Genomic DNA, 24,987 nt, shown 5'->3' with positions numbered 1-24,987 from the left:
CAAAAACAAGAAGAAAACTCTTGAAAGCCGCAACAGAGAAGCAACTTGTTATGTACAAAGAGATACTCAATAGGATTAACAGCCAATTTCATATCAGCAACCATGAGGTTCAGAAGCAGTGGGATGACATATTTAAAGTGCTAAAAGAAAAAAAAAACCCTGTCATCCAAGATTTCTATACTTGGCAAAACTATCCTTTCAAAAAAGGAGAAATTAAGACATTCCCAGGTAAGTATTGAGGGAGTTCACTGCTATTAGAATTGCCTGTAAGAAATGCTGAAAAGAGTCCTTCAGGCTGAAATGAAAGAACACTGGACAATAACTCAAGCAACATGATAAAGTAAAGAACACTAGTAAAAGTAACTGCATAAATAAATATAAAAGCCAACATTGTTCTGTTTTTGTTTTGGAACTTCTATTTTCTTCCTATATGATCTAAAAGACAAATGTATAAAATGGTAATTATAAATCTATGTTAATGGACACATAATATATAAGATGTAATTTGTGATAATAACATATATGGGGAGGCATGTAGATGCACAGGAGCAGAATCTGTATATTACTGAAGTTAAAGTGCTATTATTAATTCAAACTAGTGTGTTACAAGTTTAAGATATTAATTATAATCCCAAGGGTAACAACTAAGAAAATAGCTAAAAATATATACAAAAGAAATGAGAAGGCACGTGGTGCACTACAAAAATCAATTAAATATAAAATAGGGAAGTAATGGAGTTGTTTTCCAGCTCCATTATCAGAAATGACAAAAGACAAAATGGCAAAAGTCCTCCCTTATCTGTTACAGACTGAATTATATTCTCCCAAAATTCATATATTCAAGTGTCACAACCACCAGTACCTGAGAATGTGACCTTATTTGGAGATATGGTTTTTAAAGTGGTAATTAAGCTAAAATGAGATGATTAGAGTATGCCCTAATCCAGTATGACTGGTGTCCTAATAAGAAGAGATTAGGACACAGACATGTATAGAGGGAAGGCCAGGTGAAGACCCAGGGAGAAAAACGGCCTTCTACAAGCCAATGGGAGAAGCCTCAGAAAATAAACATCAACTTTCCCAACACCTTGACCTCAGACTTACAGCCTCTAGAACTGTGAGAAAATACATTTCTATTGGCTAAACCACCTAGTTTGTGGTACTTAATTAAGGCAGCCCTGGCAAACTAATATATTATCATCAATCACTTTAAATGCAAATAGATTAAACTCTCAATTAAAAGGGAGAGATTTGCAGAATGGGTTTAAAAACACGATCCGTTTAAAGACCTAAATGTAAGACCCAGACACTATAAAACTCTTTAGAGGAAAACATAGGAAGAACACTCTTTGACATAAATCACAGCAAGATCTTTTTTGATCCACCTCCTAGATTAATGGAAATAAAAACAGAAATAAACAAATGGGACCTAATGAAACTTAAAAGCTTTTGCACAGCAAAGGAAACCATGAACAACACAAAAAGACAACCCTCAGAATGGGAGAAAATAGTTGCAAACCAATCTATGGACAAAGGATTAATCTCCAAAATATACAAACAGCTCATGCAGCTCAATATCAAAAAACAAACAACCCAATCAAAAAATGGGCAGAAGACCTAAATAGACATTTCTCCAAAGAAGACATACAGATGGCCAAGAGGCACATGAAAAGATGCTCAACATCACTAATTATTAGAGAAATGCAAATCAAAACTACAATGAGGTATCACCTCACACCAGTCAGAATGGCCATCATCAGAAAACCTACAAACAATAAATGCTGGAGAGGGTGTGGAGAAAAGGGAACCCTCTTGCACTGTTGGTGGGAATGTAAATTGATACAGCCACTATGGAGAACAGTATGGAGGTTCCTTAAAAAACTAAAAATAGAATTACCATATGACCCAGCAATCCCACTACTGGGCATATACCCAGAGAAAACCATAATTCAAAAAGACACATGCACTCCAATGCTCACTGCAGCACTATTTACAATAGCCAGGTCATGGAAGCAACCTAAATGTCCATCAACAGAGGAATGGGTAAAGAAGATGTGGTACATGCATACAATGGAATATTACTCAGCCATAAAAATGAATGAAATTGGGTCATTTGTAGAGACGTGGATGGACTTAGAGAGTGTCATACAGAGTGAAGTAAGTCAGAAAGAGAAAAACAAATACCGTATGCTAACACATATATGTGGAATCTAGAAAAATGGTACAGATGAACCAGTTTGCAAGGCAGAAATAGAGACACAGATGTAGAGAACAAACGTATGGACACCAAGGGGGGGAAGGGGGGGGTGGGATGAACTGGGAGATTGGGATTGACATATATACACTAATATGTATAAAATAGATAACTAATGAGAACCTGCTGTATAGCACAGGGAACTCTATCTACTTCACTTTGCTATACAGTAGAAACTAACACAACATTGTAAAACAACTACATCCCAATAAAAAAAAGAAATCTTAACATAACATGGTAACACAAAAACAAAAAACCAAACAAACAAAAAAATATGATCCATGAGTCTACATGAGACTCAGTTTAGATTCAAAGACACAAGTAGGTTGAAAGTGAGAGGTCAGAAAAAGATTTTCCATGTAAATGGTAACCAGAAAAAGAGCTGGGATAGATGATATCAGACAAAATAGATTTTAAGTAAAAAAAAATGTTACAAGAGAAAAAGATGGACACTATTATGTCTTAATATGCTCAGGCTCCTATGACAAAAGACCATATTCTAGGTGGCTTAAACAACAGTTCTGGAGTATGGGAAGTCTTAGATCAGAGTGTCAGCATGGTTGGTTGGGTTCTGGTGGGAGCCCTTTTCCTTATAGAAGAACAACTTATAGTTGTCTATAAGTTCCTTATAGACAACTTCCTTGTTGCTCACACGGTAGAGAGATAGAGAGCAAGCTCTCTATTTTTTTCTTATAAGGGCACTAATTCCACCATGAGGACCCCACCCTCATGACTTCACCTAAACCTAAGTACCTCCCAAAGGCCAAAATACCAACCACCTCCAAATACCATCATATTAGAGGGGAGGGCTGCGACATATGACTTTTGAGGGAACACAAACATTAATTCCATAACAATATGTATTAATGAAAATATAAATCTTTCAAGAAGAAATGACAATTATAAATATATACACAAATAACAACAGACCTGCAAAATACATGAAGCAAAAACTGACAAATCTGAAGGGAGAAATAGATATTTCTACAATAATAGTTAGGACTTCAATACCCCACTTTCAATAATGGATAGAACAACTTTGCAGAGCAGTAAAGAAAGGCAGGGCTTGAACAACGCTGTCAACCAACTAGATCTAACAGACATATACAGAACCCTCCACCCCATAACAATATAATACAAATTTCTTCTCAAGTATACATGGAGTATTCTCCAGGATAGGCCATATGTTATGCCACTAAACAAGCCTCAATAAATAAAAAAAAAGATTAAAACCATACAAAGTATCTTCTCCAATAACAATGGAATGAAATTAGAAATCATAAGGAAAACAACATTATGTTCATGTTGTAAGACTGAGATAACAGTCCCTTCCCTCTGAACATCCCTCTCAGTTTAGCAAATATTATAGCAAAAAAGATAAATGTTAAAAGTAATTTCAAATTTAAGGATGGTGGCAGGATTAGGCCTGAAAATTGACTGTAATATCACAGTGGTAAATGTAAGAATGGGTAAACAAAGACCTTCATTTCATATGTCATGTAAGCTTAGAATCCTACCAGAGCCAAGAGAGACTAGGAGCAGCTCAGGGCATTCTGGTCTGTATTTCTTTTCTTTCAACTAATTTGCTGGAAAAAAATGTCCATGATGTATACTGGCAAAAAAAAAAAAAAAAAAAAAAAAAAGTTCACAAGGCAGACTGTTTACAAAGAAGTTCTTTTCTTGGAAACATTTTACAATCATTCATTTACACAGCAACCTTGTGACACAGGGCAGATTAATCATATTATTTCCGTTTTATTTTGTGGATAAACACAGACGTGACTTCTATGAAGCTAGATACCCCGTTAGAAATGGCTAGAGCCATTTTTAAATCGTTGTATTTTATTTTTTATTTCTCCACGTGGACAAAAAAAGCAGTGAGGGGCCTTAAATCTCTTCATCATCACAACCACCATAAAAGTAACTAATATTATCTGGATTTTATAGGTGAGGAAATTGAGGCTCCAGAAAGGACAGTGTCTTGTACAAGGTTACCAGCATGTGCTTGGTGCTTCATTGTCTAGTGTGTTAACATAGTATGTACAAAATCAACCGCCATAACTATAAAGTGTACAGAGCAAGGCAGATAATGTAAACGCTGCGTAGTTCTATGGTGAACCAGAGACCACGTGTCCTATTTAAAGGAAGGAGCCACCACTCAGCAAGGGCCAATTGCTGAAATATAGTCATGTGGGTCCAATACTGTCAGAGCTTTAGATTTTACAAGAGACGCTGGCTGTTTCAAATTTTACTTTAAATATTCTAATTTTTAAATGTTGGCAACTGATTTAAATGTTTAAAAAACAGAGTGGGCTGGATTTAGCCCGCAGGACAACTGTTTGCATATCTGTACTAAATAAACTTTTTAAAACTGACAGATTAGTGATCTAAGAATACACTGATGCCTCAATTTCAATATGAATTCCTAACCAAAGTAGTGGGAGATGGGGAGAAATCACAGCATCAGTATTAATTTCATATCAGTAGTGATCATAGTAAAATACATGACTGAATAAATTGTTTCTATTTCAGGCCTTGTGGCGGAGGTATTAATAAAGAGGCAACTACGTAAACAGGTCATCAGAAAAAAAGATCCTGGATAATATTAAAACCAAAAACTCTCTTCTTAAGTAATTGAAATTGGCTATATTTGTGTGATGAAAAAATCCCATGATTCACATTGAGGCTTTAAAAATAATGAGGATGGGTAGGAGTTATTGATTTGTAACTTTTAAAAGATATGACAAAGAAAGAAATTTATGCTGTCATTTTTTTAACTTATAGAAAGCCATTTGAGAGCATTGTTCATGCTTTGACAAACAATAAACTAAGCTCTATTTAAAATAAAGCTCTGATCTACTGGTAGTGACCAAGAGAATTAATAAAATGTCTAATTTTCCATTCAAAAAGTTATAGGGGTGGCAGTATTTTATTATTTGTTTTTTTGAAGTAGACATTAAGGAGGGCAAGAGAAAGATGGAGAGGAAAATGTAATGAGTACTTGTTGGGAATCTTTTTGGTTTATGAAACAACTGCATCACTAATTATACCCCCACAAGGTGCTGTGATGTTGAATATGGTTCAGTAGGCTAATAATTATTATTTAGAAGTTTAAATGAAATCATCAATGTGGTACAGGGAAAATAACTGTAGGTAAAATGAATTAATTTTCCTCATTGGCTTCAATTAAAAAGTTTAAAAATATCTTCCCACTGGGGGAAAAAATCATTCTAAAGATCAAAATAAAATTTTAAAGAAGACGAGATAAATGTAGTAGTCTTAAATCCATGACATAACTGGTAATGTCATGTCAGAATGTTATTTCGACATGTTCAAAACTAACAAGGATTTCCCCTACCAACTTTGTAGATTACTCTAACTTCTGCCTTCCTTCAGATCAGAAGAAACTCTCCCACATACCTGTGGCTTTGAAATACTTTAAATCATAGCTTCAGGTTTTGTAAAAAGAATAAGTAGCCCAGTCACATTTATATTTACTTAAGTACTCCACTTACTTTGCACTTATTTAAAATAATGATTGGAACCCATATTAAGCGATAAAGCGTCGATAAAGGTTGGACAAATGACTTAATCTCTCTGACCCTGAGTTTCTTTATATCTAGAATGAGGACAGCATTGTTATGAGAATTTAATAAATTCTGTAAAGTACTTGGCACACAGCAAGTGTTCAATAAACGTTAGCTCATTATTATTACACAATAAAATGGTTACTCACTCTTTTGTTGAGACAAATAACGGGCCACAGGCTGCAACCCAGTGTGCAACAGCAGCAGAGACAACCACACAGCAGCCATTTCACATTGACTGGGAGAGCCTTTTTCAAACATGCATTCACACGGCCAATGCTGGTCTTAAATTCTTCTGGGGCCACCTACAACAAGGGTGCAATCTTTAACAGTCTGTGGGCAGCTTTCTACTATTTATCTCTAAATCTAAAGAAAATGTTTGTCTTACTACAAGTACTTTAAGGAATTACACGTCTAAATATATTTCCTCCCTATCTTTCCCTATAAATATGTATTACATACTCCTGGATGACATTAGAAAGCAAAACAATATAATTTCATGTTTACAGAACTTATTCTCATGTTCGAAAACAATCTTTTAAAATTACCAACAATAAAATGACAACAGTAAAATTGGTGGTAAAGGATACCTGTCAAGCAGTTTTCTTACAAATATTCTCATTATTAAAGCAATATTATTTTTAGTCTTCAGTCACTCAGACTAAAGGTTGAGTAAGACTAGAAGCATAATACAACAATAAAACCTAAATACTACCAGAGTAAATAGAATTAAATTTAGACCTCGCCAATATTTCTGGATTATCTTTAAAAAGGCAACTCTCAAACCTTTTCTCCCTGGCAAATTTACAAGATAACAATTTTAACACTTGCCATTGTTTGTAGGGAAAAGCTACACTAACAAAAGACAGTGAGGAGTGATCACATTCAAAAAACAGTCTTAATATTAGCATAAAATGGACTCATAGCTGCTATAAATTTTAGAAGTTCAGAGATTCTTAAATATACAAATTTAATATTTTTAATTACTACCTCCATTCCTAGAAGTGGCTGCTTGTGCTTCTCTGTAAACAATGACAAAGTCAGTTCACAGGCAAGAGCATGACAGGCATAATTAGATTTATACCAAAAACTCTGCTTGAAGGTTATACAATTCAAAGGTATACTAAAAATAGTTTGCTTTCAGTGAACTCACATTTCTGGATCACAAAAATGATTCCCTTTCATTTAGAAAGCTGTCACACTGTAAAATCTATGGGAAAAAAATTCTGCCATCTGGTTGTGCAAGCAAAAATTATGAAATTGTTAGGAAAAATAAGCTGCTGTAAAATAAAAACCCCACTAGCATGTTTGGTATCAAAAATACAGAGCTTTATAACTCTTCCAAGTAAAAATTGTATTAGAGGAATCAATTTATTACATTTTTGTCTTTTAATAAACATGTCTTAGAATCAATACTACAATACATACCTATTAGCAGACGTTAGAAAGATACATGACCACAGAATTCAGTACCATCATGATTTAAACATTAAATAATTATATTAGCTTTATTAGAATTGTTCATGCCACCCAATAATGTTAATCGCTTAACCTATAAATTAGATTTTCTTCCTAATATGTTAACAAGTTGTGAAATTGTAAGGCTCAAAACTGTATTTACAGGAGGAAACTAAACTGATTTCATTCTCCAATATGACCTAAAGACAATCACTGAGTGAAAAGAATTCCAAATAAATGACTAAATATCTGGAGTAAATACGAAAATAAATTCAGAGAACCATGGCTTATAACTGAAAATAGAAAACACCAACAGGCTAAGCACATTAAGACAACAAGTCAAGATCTAGATTCTAGTTTCTTATTAGTTATAAAAAATCCTAGGTAAGTTCATTTAATTTTTGTGAGTTTTAGTCTCCCATCTATAAAATGAAATAAATAATTTGTCTATTACATACCTCACAGGGAATGGAAATTATACCTTAGAAAGGACCTCCTAACTAGAATGCTTTGAGAAAGGAAGTCAGTGAATCCTATCTGACTAGATTTGGAGAAAGAAAAGCAAAGCTCTTTTTTGCATGGAGTATCACCTGAAGGTTTGGATCAGGTAACTTAATACTCCACAGCTTTGCTACACAGTCTCTTATAAACAAAAGGATAAACTGCTACATTTTGAATGCAAATTTAATGCTTTTCAATTCTTTAGAGAAAAGACATTCTTTTTAAAATCAAGGTACCAAGTTGCTATCTTAAAATTTACCTCTCAAACAGTGATATTCAACTTCTTTTTTCCTAGTGAACCACTGAGCAAGCAAATGGAAGTTAAAATAAGGAAAATATATTTATATATTTAGCTGTAATCTGTAATATAACATTATTATCAATTTTCTTTAAACTGTGTATCCAGAAACGCTAATACATTTTTTAAATATGGTAAATTTTGATATAAACTCATAAAATTATTAAATCTGTCCATTTACAAATTTAAGTGCTTGTAATTAGAATTTAAATTTATGTTTAAAAAGTAAAATTTTTATTTAAAACTTTTATTTAAAAGCGTGTAAGCACAGACGAGAAAAAGTAAAGAATGAGGCTAAAGTCAGAAATGAATCAATCCAAAATGTAAAATTTGATTTTTGTTTAAAACACTGTGAATGAAGTAAATTATATGCCAAGGTATATAAAATTTGTTATAAGATTTATCTTTCATTACATGCTTCTGGAAATGAATTAACAAAAGCATTTCTAAAATGTGGCAATTTTCCTTCTTCCCCACCAATACTTTCCACTTTTAACACATAATATTCACAGTTTGTACTCTCTTACTATGGACAAATTAAAAACTAAAACATTCAAGTTACTAAAAATGAGAATTCAAATTTTTTGAAGTCATAACAGAAATATATTGAAAAGAAAACTTTTACTAGAATTTCAAAGAATAAACTGAAATCTTCATTTTGACTTTAAAAGGAAGCCAGAATTGTCTTTGAAAAAAAAAATCTGTATTTGAATAACAGTAAAAAGTCATAAAACAGAGATAAAGGCATAGGAAATGAGAATTGGTTAACTCCCCATTTTAAACAATGTGAAAGAAATGTTTAGTTAACTGTGTGGAATCAGAGTTAATAACATTTTACTCATTTACTTCCATATAATTGAGTATTTCTAGTAATGAAGGTTAGATAGAAGCCCTTTACTTTGTAGCTGAATGGCAGGTTGTAAAGAAACATTTAATTCCTTTTGACTTTCTTAGAAAGAAAAAAGAAAGCCACATCATAAAGGTGGGGGAAAGGGTCATAATATTTTATAACAGGATGCAAGAGACTTTGCAAACAGAAGAAAATCTAAGCAAAACCCAGCAGGACTGATTTGCCTCCTTCAATCATGGGGAACACAACCCAATCAATCACTTGTCATACTAGATCGCAATAGTAAAGGTGGATTTTATGGTTTATGGTTCCCAACACTGCACACTAATCTCCCTGTAACACCATTTAATTGTTTCAAGCTGAGGGCCGGAAGCTTTTATTTCTTTTCTGAAGTTCTGTGGTTCTTTCATTTTCTGGTCACCAGAATCTGTATGTATACACCTGTTTGACATGTCCTATCACGACAGAAGGACTTATATTCAGTGAAAGGAGGAAACAATCTTTCCTTAACTTAATATAAAAGATTATCTTTTTATTTATATTAAAAGCATGAACACATAAGAAGCACAAAATTAATACTGAGCCACAGAGCTTAACAAAATGGCTTTTGAGGTTTTCAGAATTCACTCCACAATTTTGCTTAGTTTAGGCATAAATGCTATATAGAATTCCACTCATGCTGGAATACTGGTTTTGTAAAATGCAGATTTTTCTATTTTACCTACTGCATTTATTCATTTTGAGATATACTTACACTGCTGCTAAGTCTGGAATTCAAACCTTTTTTTTCTTTTAGTTTTTTTCTGAAACATGTAAATTCTTTTTTGCCTCTCAAGACCCCACAGTTATCAGAGATGCATTTTGATAATCCAAAATAACCTATACAAATGAAATAGTGCCTACCGGAGAAAAATCATCTCATTAAAGAGAAAATAAATAAAGAGAAAATAAAGTCATCATGTGACTTTGAAAAAAATCAGACTTTCAGAATTCCTTTTAGTGTTTCTTCATCACCAAACACTAAACTAGGAAAAACATCACTGTATCATTTATGCCTCATTCAATATATGAGAAATTTTGTGCATTTAAATAATGCACACTAGAATAAATATCCAATCATTATTCGTGTTACGAAAACGGTCACCTGAAAAGAATGGATATCTTTAAGAACAGTTCATATCCAGATCATTTAGGTTGTGTGAATGCATACCAAAGGCAGCTTAATATTCCTACTTCCCTAGTTTAAAAAACGACTATCTTTTGTGCTGGTGGAATTTCTAGTTTTAGAAGGCTTGGAAAGAAATGAAGAGGTGTGAAGAAATATTCTGAAGATTCCTCGAGCACATAAAAGTGGCCAATTTCAAAGATGGATAATTCTTACACCTGGGAACTCTATTCTCTGACATATTTTTTGATTATTCATTTTCTAGAGTTACTTGGATTTGTAATTCAAACTTTTTTTTAACTAAACCAATAATAAAGCTGGATGTAACTGCCCAGACAACACATGCAGCAGCATCAAGGGAAACATAAAGAACAAGTTTTCCACTGGAGATGTTTTAATTCACATTCTCTTTAATTTTAATATTGAATTTGCCATCTTTCCACAGACAAATTACTATTCAAGAGATTTTTTTCCATAGCTATTTTTTCCCTTGGTAAAAACATTTATGATTAATTCATATAAAACAAATCTAAATCTGAACTGCTGCTTAAATTGATGAATAATTCTAAATGATCAGGATAGGAAGGTAGAACATACTAGAGAGTGAGGCCAAAATCTCAAACCAAAGGGCTCTTTGTATCCTAAAAAGATAAATGGCCACATATTTTCTAATGTTCACTTAGCTAGGGACCATCACTACTTGTTTAGTACTATGTGGAATGATTTGACATTATCCATCAGGAGAGACAGAAAAGGTCAACAGTCAAAGAGAACAAATTATTGCTGGGACCGCGAACAAATGATTACTCAGATGAAGAAGGTTAAAGTAGCAAAAGCAATTAAAATTGAAAGCTGGTGAGTAGAGAAAATTGGAAAAATAATCAGGGTGAAACTGGGATATACTGATGAAGAATTATCAATAACAACCACAAACTTACATTGTGAAGCTAATAAGTACCTGACAATACACTAGGAGTTTTATATATTCTTTTTGTCTTAGTCAGAGCCTTTTCCTTTGGGTTTAGAAGTTAGCATTACTGTTGTAAGAGGATTTTCCAAACAGTTTTGAATCCTAGGAAGTCTTTGAATATTGAGCCTCGATGCTAGAAGATACTACTGGGTGTAGAGGAACCAGGAAACAAAAAGGTAATAACAATTTATTGCAGTGAATCCAATTGTAGAAGCTCAAGCTATCTAAAAGACAGAAAAATGTCCAACCAAAAATTTGATTTTTTGATGTATAACAAATCACATCACAGGACACTTTAAAATTCATAGAGTGATACAAAGTTGAACACTGATAACTTCGTTAACTCTAAAATCATTGGAAATTACTGACCTAAATGAAAACAATTATAGCTACCAGTGCTGAGAAAAAAGGCAAAACTGGAAAAACTGAACAGATAAGTAAATAATGGCTGGCATTAATGGACATGAACAAAATAACTGGTCATATGCTAGCAGTCACGGAGACAGCTTTCAGTCACTAACGACATAGCCTCCAATTACCCTGACCTCTTATTATTAGACTTCATTACAGTGAGTCAAAGCACTTGTCATAACACTAAATAAGCCATAAAACAATGCTTTTAGAATTGAAAAGTTCAATGCAAACTCTCACTTACCTTCCCTGTTAGAACCGAGGGAAATTCAGTATCAAACTTGTTGCTCAAGCCAAACCTTAAAAACAAAGACAGAACAAAATATATTCTACCCAGCATATTTAACTCTTTCCCTTAAAAAAAGTTACAAAGCCATGCATTTTTCTTTTGATGTTGTGACCTAAAAAGCATGTCCTAAAAATAATTTGATATTTATAGAAAATAAATCTTTGACTATTAATCCAAATTAATAGTAAAAGAAACTTAAGGAGCCAATGTTAAAGTAGGATTCTAACTAGAACCATGATATGAGATTAAAAAATAATAGAGAAACACTGACACAGAGCGGGAAATATCACAACTTTTGATTGAAACATTTCTGTTAAAACCCATTTTAATTGATAACTGTTGGAACTGGCTGATGGGTTGTATGTGGGAGTGGATTATACTATTCTTTCTACTTCTGTGGATATATGAAAATTCCTAATAAAAACTAATGTAACCTTTGGAACTATAGAGCTTGACAACTTACGATCAGTTACTATTCAGATACTCAAAGGTTGATCCTTATGAATGGCTTTTATGTATATGTTCAACCAATTTTTAGAAAACAGATCCCAGCCTCAAAAGCTCTAACTTTTTTCAAGTACACTCATTGAAATCTGTACTAAGTCAAAATGATTTTTTATAAGCCTTCCTTCACCTACTTGGTGATTGATTTCAGTAGGAATAACAAAGGTCACTTCCTGCATGTTAGATGATATATCAGAGTGACTACAATTTTATGTTAGTGTAAGCAAAAAGGAAAAAACGCTAACATTTAATAAGAACTCCTTTTGAGGTAGACAATAATAGTAACAGTTACCAGTAACTATCTACTTACCATGGGTTAGACACTGTGTTAGGCAAATACATTACCTCTAAAATTCACAACCCTTCAAGAGAGGTATTGTTATCTCTGTTTTATAGAGAAGGAAGCTGACACTCAGAAAAAATTTTTTCAAAAAGTAATCAAATGACTTGCCCAAAGTCACATAGTAAGAGGAGGCAACCAAAATTCAAATGCTAATCCCTAAATTCTTTCTGTCCTATATTAAGCTCCTTGAGAACAGAAACTATGGCTTATTTACTTTGCTATCTTCCACTATGCTTAGTAGCACAATGGAATCTAGTAGGTGCTTAATAAAAGTTTGTTGAATAATAAGCTACTGTATGTCCTGTTTGATTCTACTGATTTATTGCACTTTGGTCTTAGGGTCACTTTAAAGACATCTTAAGAATCCAACGTCCTATTAAAACTCTCTGTGAGAATCATAGTCTCCTTGTATCATTTATGCTAATAGCTCCTCTTCAAGGACACAAGCCAATCTTTGTGCTCTTTTTGTGCAAAAAGACTCTCTATATTTAGCAGCTAGCAGCAAGGTACATATCTGTACATAAATATATTTTACCTTGCATGTTTAAAATGTATTTTAAAACAACAAATTCTATATTTTAAAAGAGTTGAGAAAATCAATTAGCAATTATAAAAAGACCTTAACTTCATTAAAAAACTTCATTACTTCTCTAGGTGTCAGTACAACACATAATGAGAGCATAACATTTTTATAATAACATTCTCATAACATCCCCCTTAAATCTATACATAGAGGAGTATAGCCAAACTTAAAAATAAAATGGTACTCTTGTACATGAATTTTTATGGCAACTTTCATGTGCTGTTTGAGAAACTGATACTCTAGTATTAAATATATATTTGTAATTATGTACTAACTAAGCAATCAGTAACATGACAAATATTTAATAGAGCAAGAAACATATTTCATTCAAATCATATTTAGCTAAATAGTGACCTTATCACTAGTCAAGAAGATGTAATTGAATTCATTATTCCACAGTTAAATCTTATTGCATAACAAAGAAATAGATACAGGTTTCATTTATAGAAAGTAGACATGATACATTTGAAAGCAGAGCTCTATTTCCATTCTTATAGCTTGTCTTCTATTTTTTAAAATTAAAAAAAAATCCAATTTATTTATTTATTTATTTTTGGCCGTGCGGTGCAGCATGTGGGATCTTAGTTCCCTGACCAGGGATCAAACCCGTGTCCCCTGCAGTGGTAGCACTGAGTCCTAACCACTGGACCACCAGGGAATTCCCCTTTTGCCTTTTAGATACAATGTTAATAATATGTTCATACCTCCATTAGAGACTGCTGCCATTATAGCTTTTCCCAGTTGCCATTCTTTTACTACATATCAAATACATAGAGGATATAGACAGATGTACTCCTCAAAATGCATGGAATATTTCTATTATTTAAAAAAATTTTAGCTTTGCTATTCTCTTTGCATTTATCACCGGACAAATGAACTTTCGTTGCCACTGTTTCCATTTCCTTAATATTATCCCTTCCTTTCTTAACCTTTTGAATGAACATGCTGGCTTTTTTTTTTTTTTTTTGGCTGTGCCGTGTGGCATGTGGGATCTTTAGTTCCCCCACCAGGGATCGAACCCATGGCCCTGTGTTGGAAGCGCGGAGTCTTAATCACTGGACCACCAGGGAAGTCCCTAACCTTCTGAAATTTCTCTTTTGATGCCATTACTTTACTGAAAATAATCCCTTATTCGGTAAATTTATTTAGAAAGACAAGTTCATCTTATTTATTGCCAAATTCAATGTCCTCTTCTCAGAACTTTCCCCCCTGACTTTGCAGCCTGTGATGCTGTTCACCACTCCTCCTTAACATTCTCCGATTCATTCACTCTCTCCTAACACTCTTGTCTTTTCCCAAAGTTTAGCTTTTAGTCATCTGCTCCTCTTTCTAAAGGAATTACAACAGTTCATCTATTTTTAATAGCCTTGACAATCACTTCTATGCTGATGACCATCAAATCTATACCTCTAGTTCTATATTTCCCAACATGCTCTAGTCCCTCATCTCTAATTGCATACTAAAAATTTCCATTTGGAAATAATGCCATTTGCAGCAACATGGATGGACCTAGAGATTATTATACAAAGTGAAGTAAGTCAGAAAGAGAAAGACAAATGCCATATGATATCACTTATATGTGGAATCTAAAATATGACACAAATGAATTTATCTATGAAACAGAAACAGACTCACAGACATAGAGAACAGACTTGTGGCTGCCAAGGGGGAGGGTGGGTGAGGGAGGGATGGAGTGGGAGTTTGGGGTTAGCAGATGTAAACTAGCATATATAGAATGGATTAACAATAAGGTCCTACTGGATAGCACAGGGAATTATATTCAATATCCTGTGATAAACCATAATGGAAAAGAATATGGAAAAGAATGTATACATATATATAAATGAATCACTTTGCTGTACAGCAGAAATTAATACAACATTGTAAATAACTATACTTCAATAAAATAAATTAAAAAACAACAACAACAAAAATAACAATTTCCATTTGGATATCTTGCTACAAAATAATACACCTCAAGTGAACACTTCTAAAATTAAAAGTTACCTTTTATTGGAAACTGGCTCCCCCCTTTCAAATTCCTCATCTCTATCAATGGCACATTGACTCTCTTTAACCTAGACCCTGGTATCATTTTTTGGACCTTCCCTCTCCTATTTTTTGCACCTTGCTTATATCCAGGTGGTCCCAAGTCCTGTTATTTGTTCCTTTGAAATCATTCTCATATCATTTCCTTCCTTTCCATTGCCACTGCTATGTTGGCTCTTGTCTTTGCTCATGTGGTTTCTCTTGCTTCCTCTCCCTAGTTTAAATCCAATGCAGTCCTCAAGGCTCAAGTCAACCCCTGCTGCAAGCCTTCATGGATTTCCCTTTCTCTGAACACTCATAGCCAACTTTAATCTGTACTACACAATTCAAAATTTAATAAAATATTTTCTTTTATTCTTCGCTGATCCACACCAATTTCTTAAAGGAGATTTTCCTGTTAGCTTTGTAAACCAAGACCTGTACTTTGTTTTTTCTGTATTCTTCATAGTGCTTAGCCCAGTGCTCAGGTTCTCAAAAAATGCTTGCTAAATTCACATTACAAATTTTCTTCTCTAATATAAAAATGGACTGTATTTTCTAAAATATAAAAAGTATATTAGAAATGGTAAGGAGGGAATACCCTGGCAGTCCAGTGGTTAGCACTCTGCGCTCTCACTGCCAAGGGCCCAAGTTCAATCCCTGGCCGGGGAACTAAGATCCCACAAGCTATGCAGGGTGGACAAAAAATTTAAAAAAACAAAAAAGAAATGGTAAGCAAAGTGTCATTTTATTTCTTAAAACACTCCATTATGACCTACATTTATCTACTTCAAAAGGTATAAAGATAGGCAAACTAGGCCCAATATATTCTCATAATTTTGGCTAAAAGGTAGAAGCAATTCTGTTCTTGCCTACCAGGGATTTCTTTCCTTAACTTCTCCATTAGATATTCAACTCCTAAAACAAGTACTTAAGTAATCTTAGGCACAACATTTTACTTAGCAGCTACTAGGAAAATGTTGAAATGGCTCCTACTAAATGAACACCCCAGCTTTGTTTCATAAGTAAACCATTAAGTTAAGAACTGTGAGTCCACAGAGGTTAGACAAGCTCATCTACCCATTACTGATCAGTGATAGACATGAGTCAAGATGTGGGGTTCTTCAGCATTAGACAAAGGCACTTGGGAACTGCTCACACTGTCATTTTATCGGCTTCATTAAATATAGAGCCTATTATGTGTTTGAAGCTGACCCAGCTGGTGGTTCTTAATGATTGTATTTTATTTGTTAAGTGTCTCCAATGCCCCAAATTTTAATTTCTTGGACAATTCTTTGGAGTAAAGGAAACTGAGGTAAAGAAGGATGGGTCCTCTAGTTGCTCTTCCCTCTTTTCTCCCTCCCTATACCCCTTACTGTTTTTAATTCTTTTGAAAATGACTATACATCAGCCTTTGAAAACCTTGCTCAAATTTAAGTTTATGTGTTCAGGTTGTTTAAGAAGACACATCAAAGTGTAGTAAAATTCTGCCAACAAAAACCATTTCACTAGAAAACTATGCACTTATAGTAACACTGATTCTGAAGCACATGCACTGATCTCTATTTACTATACCAAGAAAAAGGAAAGTCTATGCCCTTCAATTAAAAGAGATTTTAAAAAATTAGTTAAATTTCTTTAACCTTCCATATGGAAATAATCATGTCTTGCCGCCCTGTAAAATGACAAGTTACCATAGCTTCAGTATTCTCAAAGCCTAAAATCTTATAAAATACTTACTTATACAAACACAAATTAACAATGCTTCACTGTAATTCCTCAAAGACAGCTGTTTACAGAAAAGGCATTCCATTCACTGATTAGAGAAGTATCAATATTTGTAGTGCTCTCTAACTTTCTGCAGAAATGCACTGTTTGGCAAATTTGGCCATCTTTTTTCAATTCTGTATATAATCACTTCAGCTCTTTTAGATTAATTTTAATGAGAATTTTATATATTCCTGAGAATTGGTAACCTCTCATCTCTACTAACTTCTCTACAGCTGTATTATCAAGGGTAAATATCTATATATTTTAAGTAATATAAAGAGTGTGGTAATACCTATAAATAAGAAAAAAAATCTCATGAGATGTAATTTTCCTTATAATTCGATACAGTGGATCCAAATATTCATCCTAAAAATATCAAGATGAAAAATGATAGATACTAAGCTACATCACTCAAATGTATATTATTTCTGAAACAATACTTACAAGAGACATTTCATTATTTCTGTTTCTAAAACCTCAAATCTGTGGGAGTTAATTTTGCCATTTACATATATATTAAAGGCATTCTTGTATCTTTTAATAAAATATTTTAGGTGTGTTATACAATATTTAAATGGTAGTGCCCATCATACTGGCATACTGACACATAGAAGATGGCAGTTACTGTTCTTTGTGCTGGGCATATATACAGCAATGAGTAACACATCAAATATATCTGCCTTAATGACACTTTTTAAAATTTTTAATTTGAAAAAAGATACCCAAATATCCATTTATGATCATCATCATCTCAGATTTGGAATTACAATTATTCTGGTTAGGTCATTCGACTTCTCAAAAAATTATAATTGATTGATAAGACATTAAATGATATCTTGATAAGTAACAAGAAAACCAATGTGTAAAGATGATATAAGTACACAGGGGTATTCTGACACATAAAGTCTTGCTCAAAAACCTTTCAGAGGTAAGGGCATGCCATACCCCCCACCCCAAATCTGGTAGTATTATTGTATCTATGCTCAGAAACACAAGTACTCTCCAGAGGATGATTCAACTAACTATCATTTGTTGAGGGCCTATAATACAGCACACGCTATGGTAGGCATATTTTTACTAAAGTGAACCAGTATTTATTCAACTCACTTTTACTGAGTGTCTACTTCAGGGCAGGCACTGTGTTAGGCACTGAGAATTCAGAAGTAACCAGTGATTGTCCTGCCATTTCTGCTTCCAATTTATTCAGGGCAGAGAAGACTTGCAGGAGGTGGTGACTTATGAGGTAAGGGTGGTGGGTACTGGGATTCTAGATGAAGGCCCCAGCTTGAGCAGAGGCAAAGAGATAAGAAACAGCATGCTGTGAATAAGAAAATACAAGCAGTAAAGGGAAATGTCAAGAGATTAGGCTGATAGATAGGCAGGGTCCAGTTCTATATTCCATGTTATAGAGCTTAGACTTGATCCTATGGATGAAGGGGAAACCACAGAAGTCTTAAACAGAAAGTGGTGTCTCCATCGAGCAGCAGGCTGAGGGATAGATTTGGAGGTGACAAGGATGAAGACAAGATGACTGGTAGGGTGGTGAAAGGGGCTTGAATCAGGGAAGTGGTGGTAGGGAGGAAAAGAAGAACATTTTAGGTCATATATTATTAATACCCACTGATTGCTTAGCTGTGAGAAGATTGAGTGGGAAAGAGGAACCACCGATGAATAATGGGATGGGAGGTGGTACATTTAACTGAGTTGGAGAACTCAGAAATAGGAGGAATTTTTTGAGGGGTTGGGACAGGGGTGTGAGGGGGGGAGGATGAGTTTTGTTTTGAATACGTTGAATTTAAGATGTCAGTGAGCCATTAGGCGAGGAAGTCCAGATAAGAGTCAGAGCAGAGTCTGGTATAGAGATACTGATACATATTTGGGAGACATCAGATAATTGAAACCATGAGAGTCAAGATGAGACCATCTAGATAGAGCAGGGAATGAGAATAGTGGGCTGAGAACAAAACCCTGGAGATCACTAGTATTCAAGGAGCAAGAAAGGAAGAGAAACCCATGAACCAGAAAAATATAAGGAGAACCAGGAAGAGTGAAGTGGCCAAGGAATTCCTAGATTTGTTTGGCTGGCAAAATGTTTTTTTTTAAATCAGAATTTGAATACCTTTAGGCAAAACATATACCTTCCAGTTCAACTAAGGCCCCATCATTACTCATGCTGCACTATTTTCTTGACCCGTCTCGCCTCTGAAGGCCAGTGTGTTTATGACCCCTGGAGTAAAAGCCTCTGAGAAAGAGGGAGTCATTATATGCAGCAGAGAGGACCAGAAAGATAGGAAATTGAAGATGCCCACTAATTTAGCAACAGGAGGGTCATGGTGATCTTAATGATACCAGTTTGTCTGTGGTCATGGTGGCAGAATCCAGATTACAGAAGGGTGAAGAGGAAATAGATATGGTGAATGCAGCTACTCTTAAGAAATTTGGAGAAAGAAGGAAGAGAGATTAGACAATAGCTAATGGGGAATGTAGGTCTAGGAAGGCTTTCAATTTTAAAGAATTAGAGAGACTCTGAATATGTTTACAGGCTGAGCCAATAGAGAGGCTGAGTGAGGTAATATTATAGAGAGAGGGGCTGCCTGGGAGGAGGCTGGAAGAGAAGGGTATGGAAAGCATAAGTGGAGGGGTGAGTTTTGAACAAGCAGAGGGACTCCATGATCTCTGAGGGTGGAGGAAGAGAGCACAGGAATTCAAACCTAATTAAGATCCAGTGCAGGTGTTTCAGCAGGAAAGTGACATGATTAAACCGTGTTTTACGAAAATTAGTTTGGCACAAGCATGCAGATGGATTGGGGTGGGGAGAGGTGGCAGACTGTGGCCGCAATTCAAGCAGGAGATGATGGCAACCCAAACTAGAGAGGTGCCAGTAGAAATGGAGAAAATGAATAATCTAATAGACCTTTTAAAAGGCATGATGACATAATTCTGGGACAGACTGGCAAAGGACAATTCAAGGAGAAGGAAGAGTTAAAAATGACTCAAGGAATTGAAATATTACCCTGGAAGATTGGAATGGCAGTATCAGGGTCAGAAATGGGGCAACTGGAATGCACAGCCAATCTGGGGAGGGAAAATAAATTGGGTTTAAGATATACTGAATTTGAGGTGATGGTTCTCAAATTTTAAACTTTGAAAAGAAACAACATCCTCTAAAGAACAGATGACTGTACGAAGAATGAAAAAAATAAGAATGGGAGACAATAAGAAATATTTCATTCAGATAGGGCAACTAACACTCCCATGCCAGAAAAAAATTAAAGAGGCTGATATTTTAGACGTCTCAGAATTAGATTAACTATTTCCTAAGGATCTTACTTTACCTGTTGTAAGGAAGGTTTTCCTATCATAGAAAGACCAGTTTCTCATTTAACATCAAACATGCTTTCTAGGTCAGAGAATGTGTACAACACAACTAAGTAATTTTCCAAACTATGTACACTGGTTAGCAATTCAAGTACTGGTTTGCTGCTTTTCAGGTTTTGGCTTCAATTAATACCAGCAGTTACTATGAGCACCATTATTTCACACTCCTTATTTCAGAATTTTTAAGCTGAGAGGGACATTACACCTATCATAAGGGCCTGGGCATGGCAAGTGTCAGTGCTTTGCTTTTAATTGAAAATAGGTTGTTAAGTACTTCACCATGGTTGTGTGAGGAGTAGAATGGAACCACAAATAAGTTTCAGGGAACTTAAATTCTGTTTTCTTGCCTGTTCTTTGTTTTCTGAATTTTAGAAAAAAATGAAGGGGAGGAATGCAGGAATATAAAATTATGGACTGGAATAAAAAGCCTTTTTCTGTTTGATCATATGAAATAATCTGCATGAAAGTAACCTTTGGTACCAGAATCATAATTAATTTGAGTAATAAATTGTTTCCCTAGTGATGAAAGGAATGGAAATAAAACAGCACAGTAAGCTGGCATCTGAACATTGTAGGCTATCTGCAAAATTCTTGGACCAAGAAAAATTGTGTTAAAATTGCCTAACCAAAAGACAGGTCTAAAAATCTCCCCATACTCTTCCACAATTTCAAAACTTCCTTAATACGTTTCATGCAAAGATCACAAAAGTATATTACAATTAAAATACTCAGCATGTTAAAATTAAAAGCTAACATGACGGGGGGAGGTGGTGCATAATATATGATTTCAGATAATATGAACTCAACTGAAAGTCAGAGGGGTAGGTGAGCCATTATCAAAATTACAGGCAGCATGACTTGATAAGAAAAAATAGTCCTATTTTGAAAACTCAGTAAATGATAGCATAATTAAGAGGATGAACATGACACAATCTTCAAACTTCCAAGTATTTACTGTCCAAGCACATAAAAACGAGAAAGCACTCTTCAAAGCCCAGAGAACCATTAAATTTTTCTTCTGCTTTGCCAACTACTATGCTATGAGGTCCCTCCCCCTTTTTATTTTCTCAAATATGATCCAAGATGTCAATTTAAAAAAAAACTCTGTATGAGTTTTCAAAAAAATCATTCTCAGCTCCCAGGAGACTAATTTCCATATATATTTAATGTTTGCATATTTAAAATTTGGGAATACAAAATCTCCTGCAGGTATGTTAAATTATCTCAGAGCTGAAAGGCTTTAAAAACCATCTACTCCAAACCCCTCATTTTACCGATGGAGAAATCAAGGCCCAGAAATGGGAAGTAACCTGACCAAGGTCACAGGGCCAGTAAGAAGCAAGGCTGGGACTAACATACAAGAGCCCTCACTCTCAATCCATTGCTCTTTCTACGTTTCATAGCTACTTCTCAACCTGAACCTCTAATTGTGTGATATTTAAGAAACGTCAGAATGAGGAGTGATCAAGACACGGAAAGGATTATTGAATTCATTTACAAAGGGATTAGATAGGAAGAATGGATGGATGAATACGTGGATGGGTGGATATTCTATAATGTTATTCACAAAATATATTATGTTTCTGTTTTGAAGAGTCCAAGCCTAGGTCTCGTCACTTGTTACAGCTGTCACCGTGTTCCACCAGACATCAATCTTAGCGGCAAAGAGTCCGCTGGTACATCCTGCAGTTTAAAGACTGTTCATCGCCAGCATACACAGAAGCAAGGAGACTCACCCCTACTCCAATCCCTCTGGCTCCCAACCCCCTAACTTCCCTGTCCTATACTCACTTTTTACCCGGTGTTGGTGCATCACATTTGCTTTCTCCTCACTTCCTTTACACCTGTCTCCCTCAGTTTCTCCATTTAGACAAGGTGTCCTTTCCTAACTATATGCCTCAGTCAGCCCTCCCCCACTCCACAGGCCCCTCGATTGCCTTATTCCTCTGTCGCCAAATCTCAGCCTTCTCAAACCCCATGGCTCCCTCTCGCTTACACAGTGATGTGGCCGGCGCCCCGCACCAATACAGGGTCGGGGGCATATCTCCGCAGATGCTCCTCGCTCACTACCCGAGGCGGGGGCGGCGTCTCCTCCACCTGCTCCTCTTCTTCTTCCTCCTCCTCCTCTTCTTCTTCCTCCTCCTCCTCATCTTCCTCGTCATCGTCGGGCCCCGATACCGACGACGACGACGACGGCGACGACGACGACGTTGCCGCTTCTTCTTCCTCCTCCTCCTCCAGTTCCGAGATCGTGTCGAACTCCGCCATGTTGGGCAGCAGGATGCTCATCACGTGACCTCTTGATCGCCGCCACCCTCACGCAGAAGAGTTTGAACCTGCTGAGGTGCTGGAAGAGGAGGGGGAACGAAATGCAGAGAAAGAGGAGGGGGGTAGGGACAGGATTTAAGGAGATGCGCCTGCGTGGTGGGGTAGACGGGGGGGGGGGTGGGGGGGGGTGGGGGGCGGAGGGTGTTGGAGGCGGGGGCATGAGGGAGAGAGGAGCAAAATCAGTGTACGCTTGCGCGGCTCCAAGGGAAGGGGGGCGTTAGAGGTGAACTACTGGGAATTGTCGAGGTACGGTATGCGGGTGCTGCTCTTAATACTGCTGTTTGGGCTTCTGCTGCTTGTTTCCCGGGGACGTATCTTCTGGTTTTATTTCCTATTAATTAATAATGGGTATTATTACCCCCTTCCCTCCAGTGCAGGGAAGGGATATTCTATAAAAGTGAGGTTAGAACTTTGCCCCATATATCTTAAGGTATACACTAATCCCTTACGTTTGTTCAGCATTACAGTTTAAAAGACTTTTGCAGCAGAACTTTGCCACACCCTGGGAGGCATTTTTATTAACATTTTACCGAAGAGGAAACTTTCTATTACTTCTACTATGCAATACTTATGGAGGACTTACTAAGTGTCAGGGACTGTGCTAAGTGCTCTATGTGCATATCTCATTTAATACTTCACAACCCTATGAGATATGTACCATGATGATCTCATTTTACCGGTGGGAAACCTAGATGCAGAAAGGTAAGTAACTTGCCCAAGGTCATGGAGTTACTAAATGGCAGACCTGGTTTTAAACTTGGGGGGTCTTTTCTGATTCCAGAAGCCCAGCACTCTTAACCAAAGGGCTATACTGCCTGAAGTTGTTTGGAAGGGCTTCGTAGAGTGGTGCCTTTTGGACATCTTGAAAGATGTTTGAATTTTGGAGTTTTCGGGGGGAGGGGGGAGGAGGGAAATGGAGGCTGTGGAGGGAGGACTCCAACCCTAGGAAACATTAATTAACATCATCCATTTTCCAGACACTGGGCTAGACTCTTTCACATACAATATCTCAATTAACCCTTAAACAATCCTGTGAGGTAAGCATCATCATTATCTATTTTATAGATGGCAAAGCAGTCTCGGGAAGTTTAAGTAATTTATTAAGGTCTCTGGCGACCTTTTGTCCAAGATTTTCCATTTCAAATATTCTATCTTCCCCACACCCGCTAAAATGTTACAGAGATCACATATTTTGAGTTTCCAATCCATGTCTCAAACTATTTCATACTTGGCAGCAGCACAAAAATCCATGCCATAATTCAGGGATCATTAAGACAATAAAGTCACACAGCTGCTAAGTAATAAAACAAATACTGTAATCCAGGTATTCTAATGTTAGCTTCACTGCTCTTTCTGCTACAGTATAGCTGCATCCCAGTTAGTTGGTGAGACAGGAAACAGATATAGCCACACTTGAATTTAGGGTGAGCATTATATTAACAGTATAGCAGTAAAAACAAAGCATTTAGGATGTATGAGGGAGGAAGAAATTAGTTCTGTGAAAGGCACTGATCAAACCATCATCATTATCAAGGAGTTTGCATTATTAAAATGGAAAACAATTTTGTTGTACTCAAAAGCTTGATTATTTAGGAACTTTAAAAGTAAGTTGCAGCACTATCAGTGAGCAACAAAATCTAGTTTTTTATAGCAGAGAGAACTTTATCCACTAGTCAGAGATTATAATTAAAGATAGACCCTTAAAGTATTTTATAATAGCCTTCTGGTATGTCTGTTTTCTTGGGCATTAATAAATAATGTCATGTCATTTATCAGAGCAAAATACCTTAGACTTAAGATCAAATCAATATTCTGCACCAGTTCTTCTCTTTCAAAAAGCAAAAAAGCCATAGGCAATACTAAAAATTTTTCAAACATATTATCCATAAAGTTCCACTAAGTCAATCTCTAGAGGGAAGTATTGTGCTGATTACTGCTTAAGTGGTAGTTCACCACTCAGGATTAGCCTAGGTAGGGATGTTTGAAGGGAAAGGAGTATAAGGAGTGGACTTGTGATAAGTGTAAATGAAGTATTGGAACTATGGTAAAAGTGAAGAAATGATGGTTGTGGGAGATGGGAGGGAAGGAGAGGGAGGGTGAAATTCCATAGTCAAAATGGAAGGAGGCCCCTGACACTTAGATGTCAAAAGGACGAAACAGTTAAGAGAAGTGCTATACTTGGAGAAACTCACAAGTATAGTCAAATCTGCTTATCTGTTTTCCTGCATATACAGTGGGCTGAAAAGGTATATATGATTGCAAAGGTAATT

General features: G+C 35.6%; 1 protein-coding gene across 1 annotated transcript in view; it reads right to left on the bottom strand.

Moving 5' to 3' along the window:
- The window catches only part of CHIC1 (cysteine rich hydrophobic domain 1), a 34,722-nt gene extending 12,040 nt beyond the window's left edge, over window positions 1-22,682 (bottom strand). The window contains exons 1-3 of the mRNA XM_061178860.1: window positions 22,386-22,682; window positions 11,739-11,793; window positions 5,991-6,146 (exon numbers count right to left, since the gene is read on the bottom strand). Coding sequence (XP_061034843.1) covers window positions 5,991-6,146; window positions 11,739-11,793; window positions 22,386-22,678 — 504 coding nt within the window. The 5' untranslated portion in view covers window positions 22,679-22,682. The remainder of the gene's footprint in view (window positions 1-5,990; window positions 6,147-11,738; window positions 11,794-22,385) is intronic.
- Window positions 22,683-24,987: the final 2,305 nt, after the last annotated feature.

This window comes from Eubalaena glacialis, chromosome X (genome assembly GCF_028564815.1).
Source record: "Eubalaena glacialis isolate mEubGla1 chromosome X, mEubGla1.1.hap2.+ XY, whole genome shotgun sequence".
NCBI classification, from domain to species: domain Eukaryota; kingdom Metazoa; phylum Chordata; class Mammalia; order Artiodactyla; family Balaenidae; genus Eubalaena; species Eubalaena glacialis.
The sequence above is the reverse complement of the archived record's forward strand: the minus strand, read 5'-3'. Positions and strand labels throughout refer to the sequence as shown.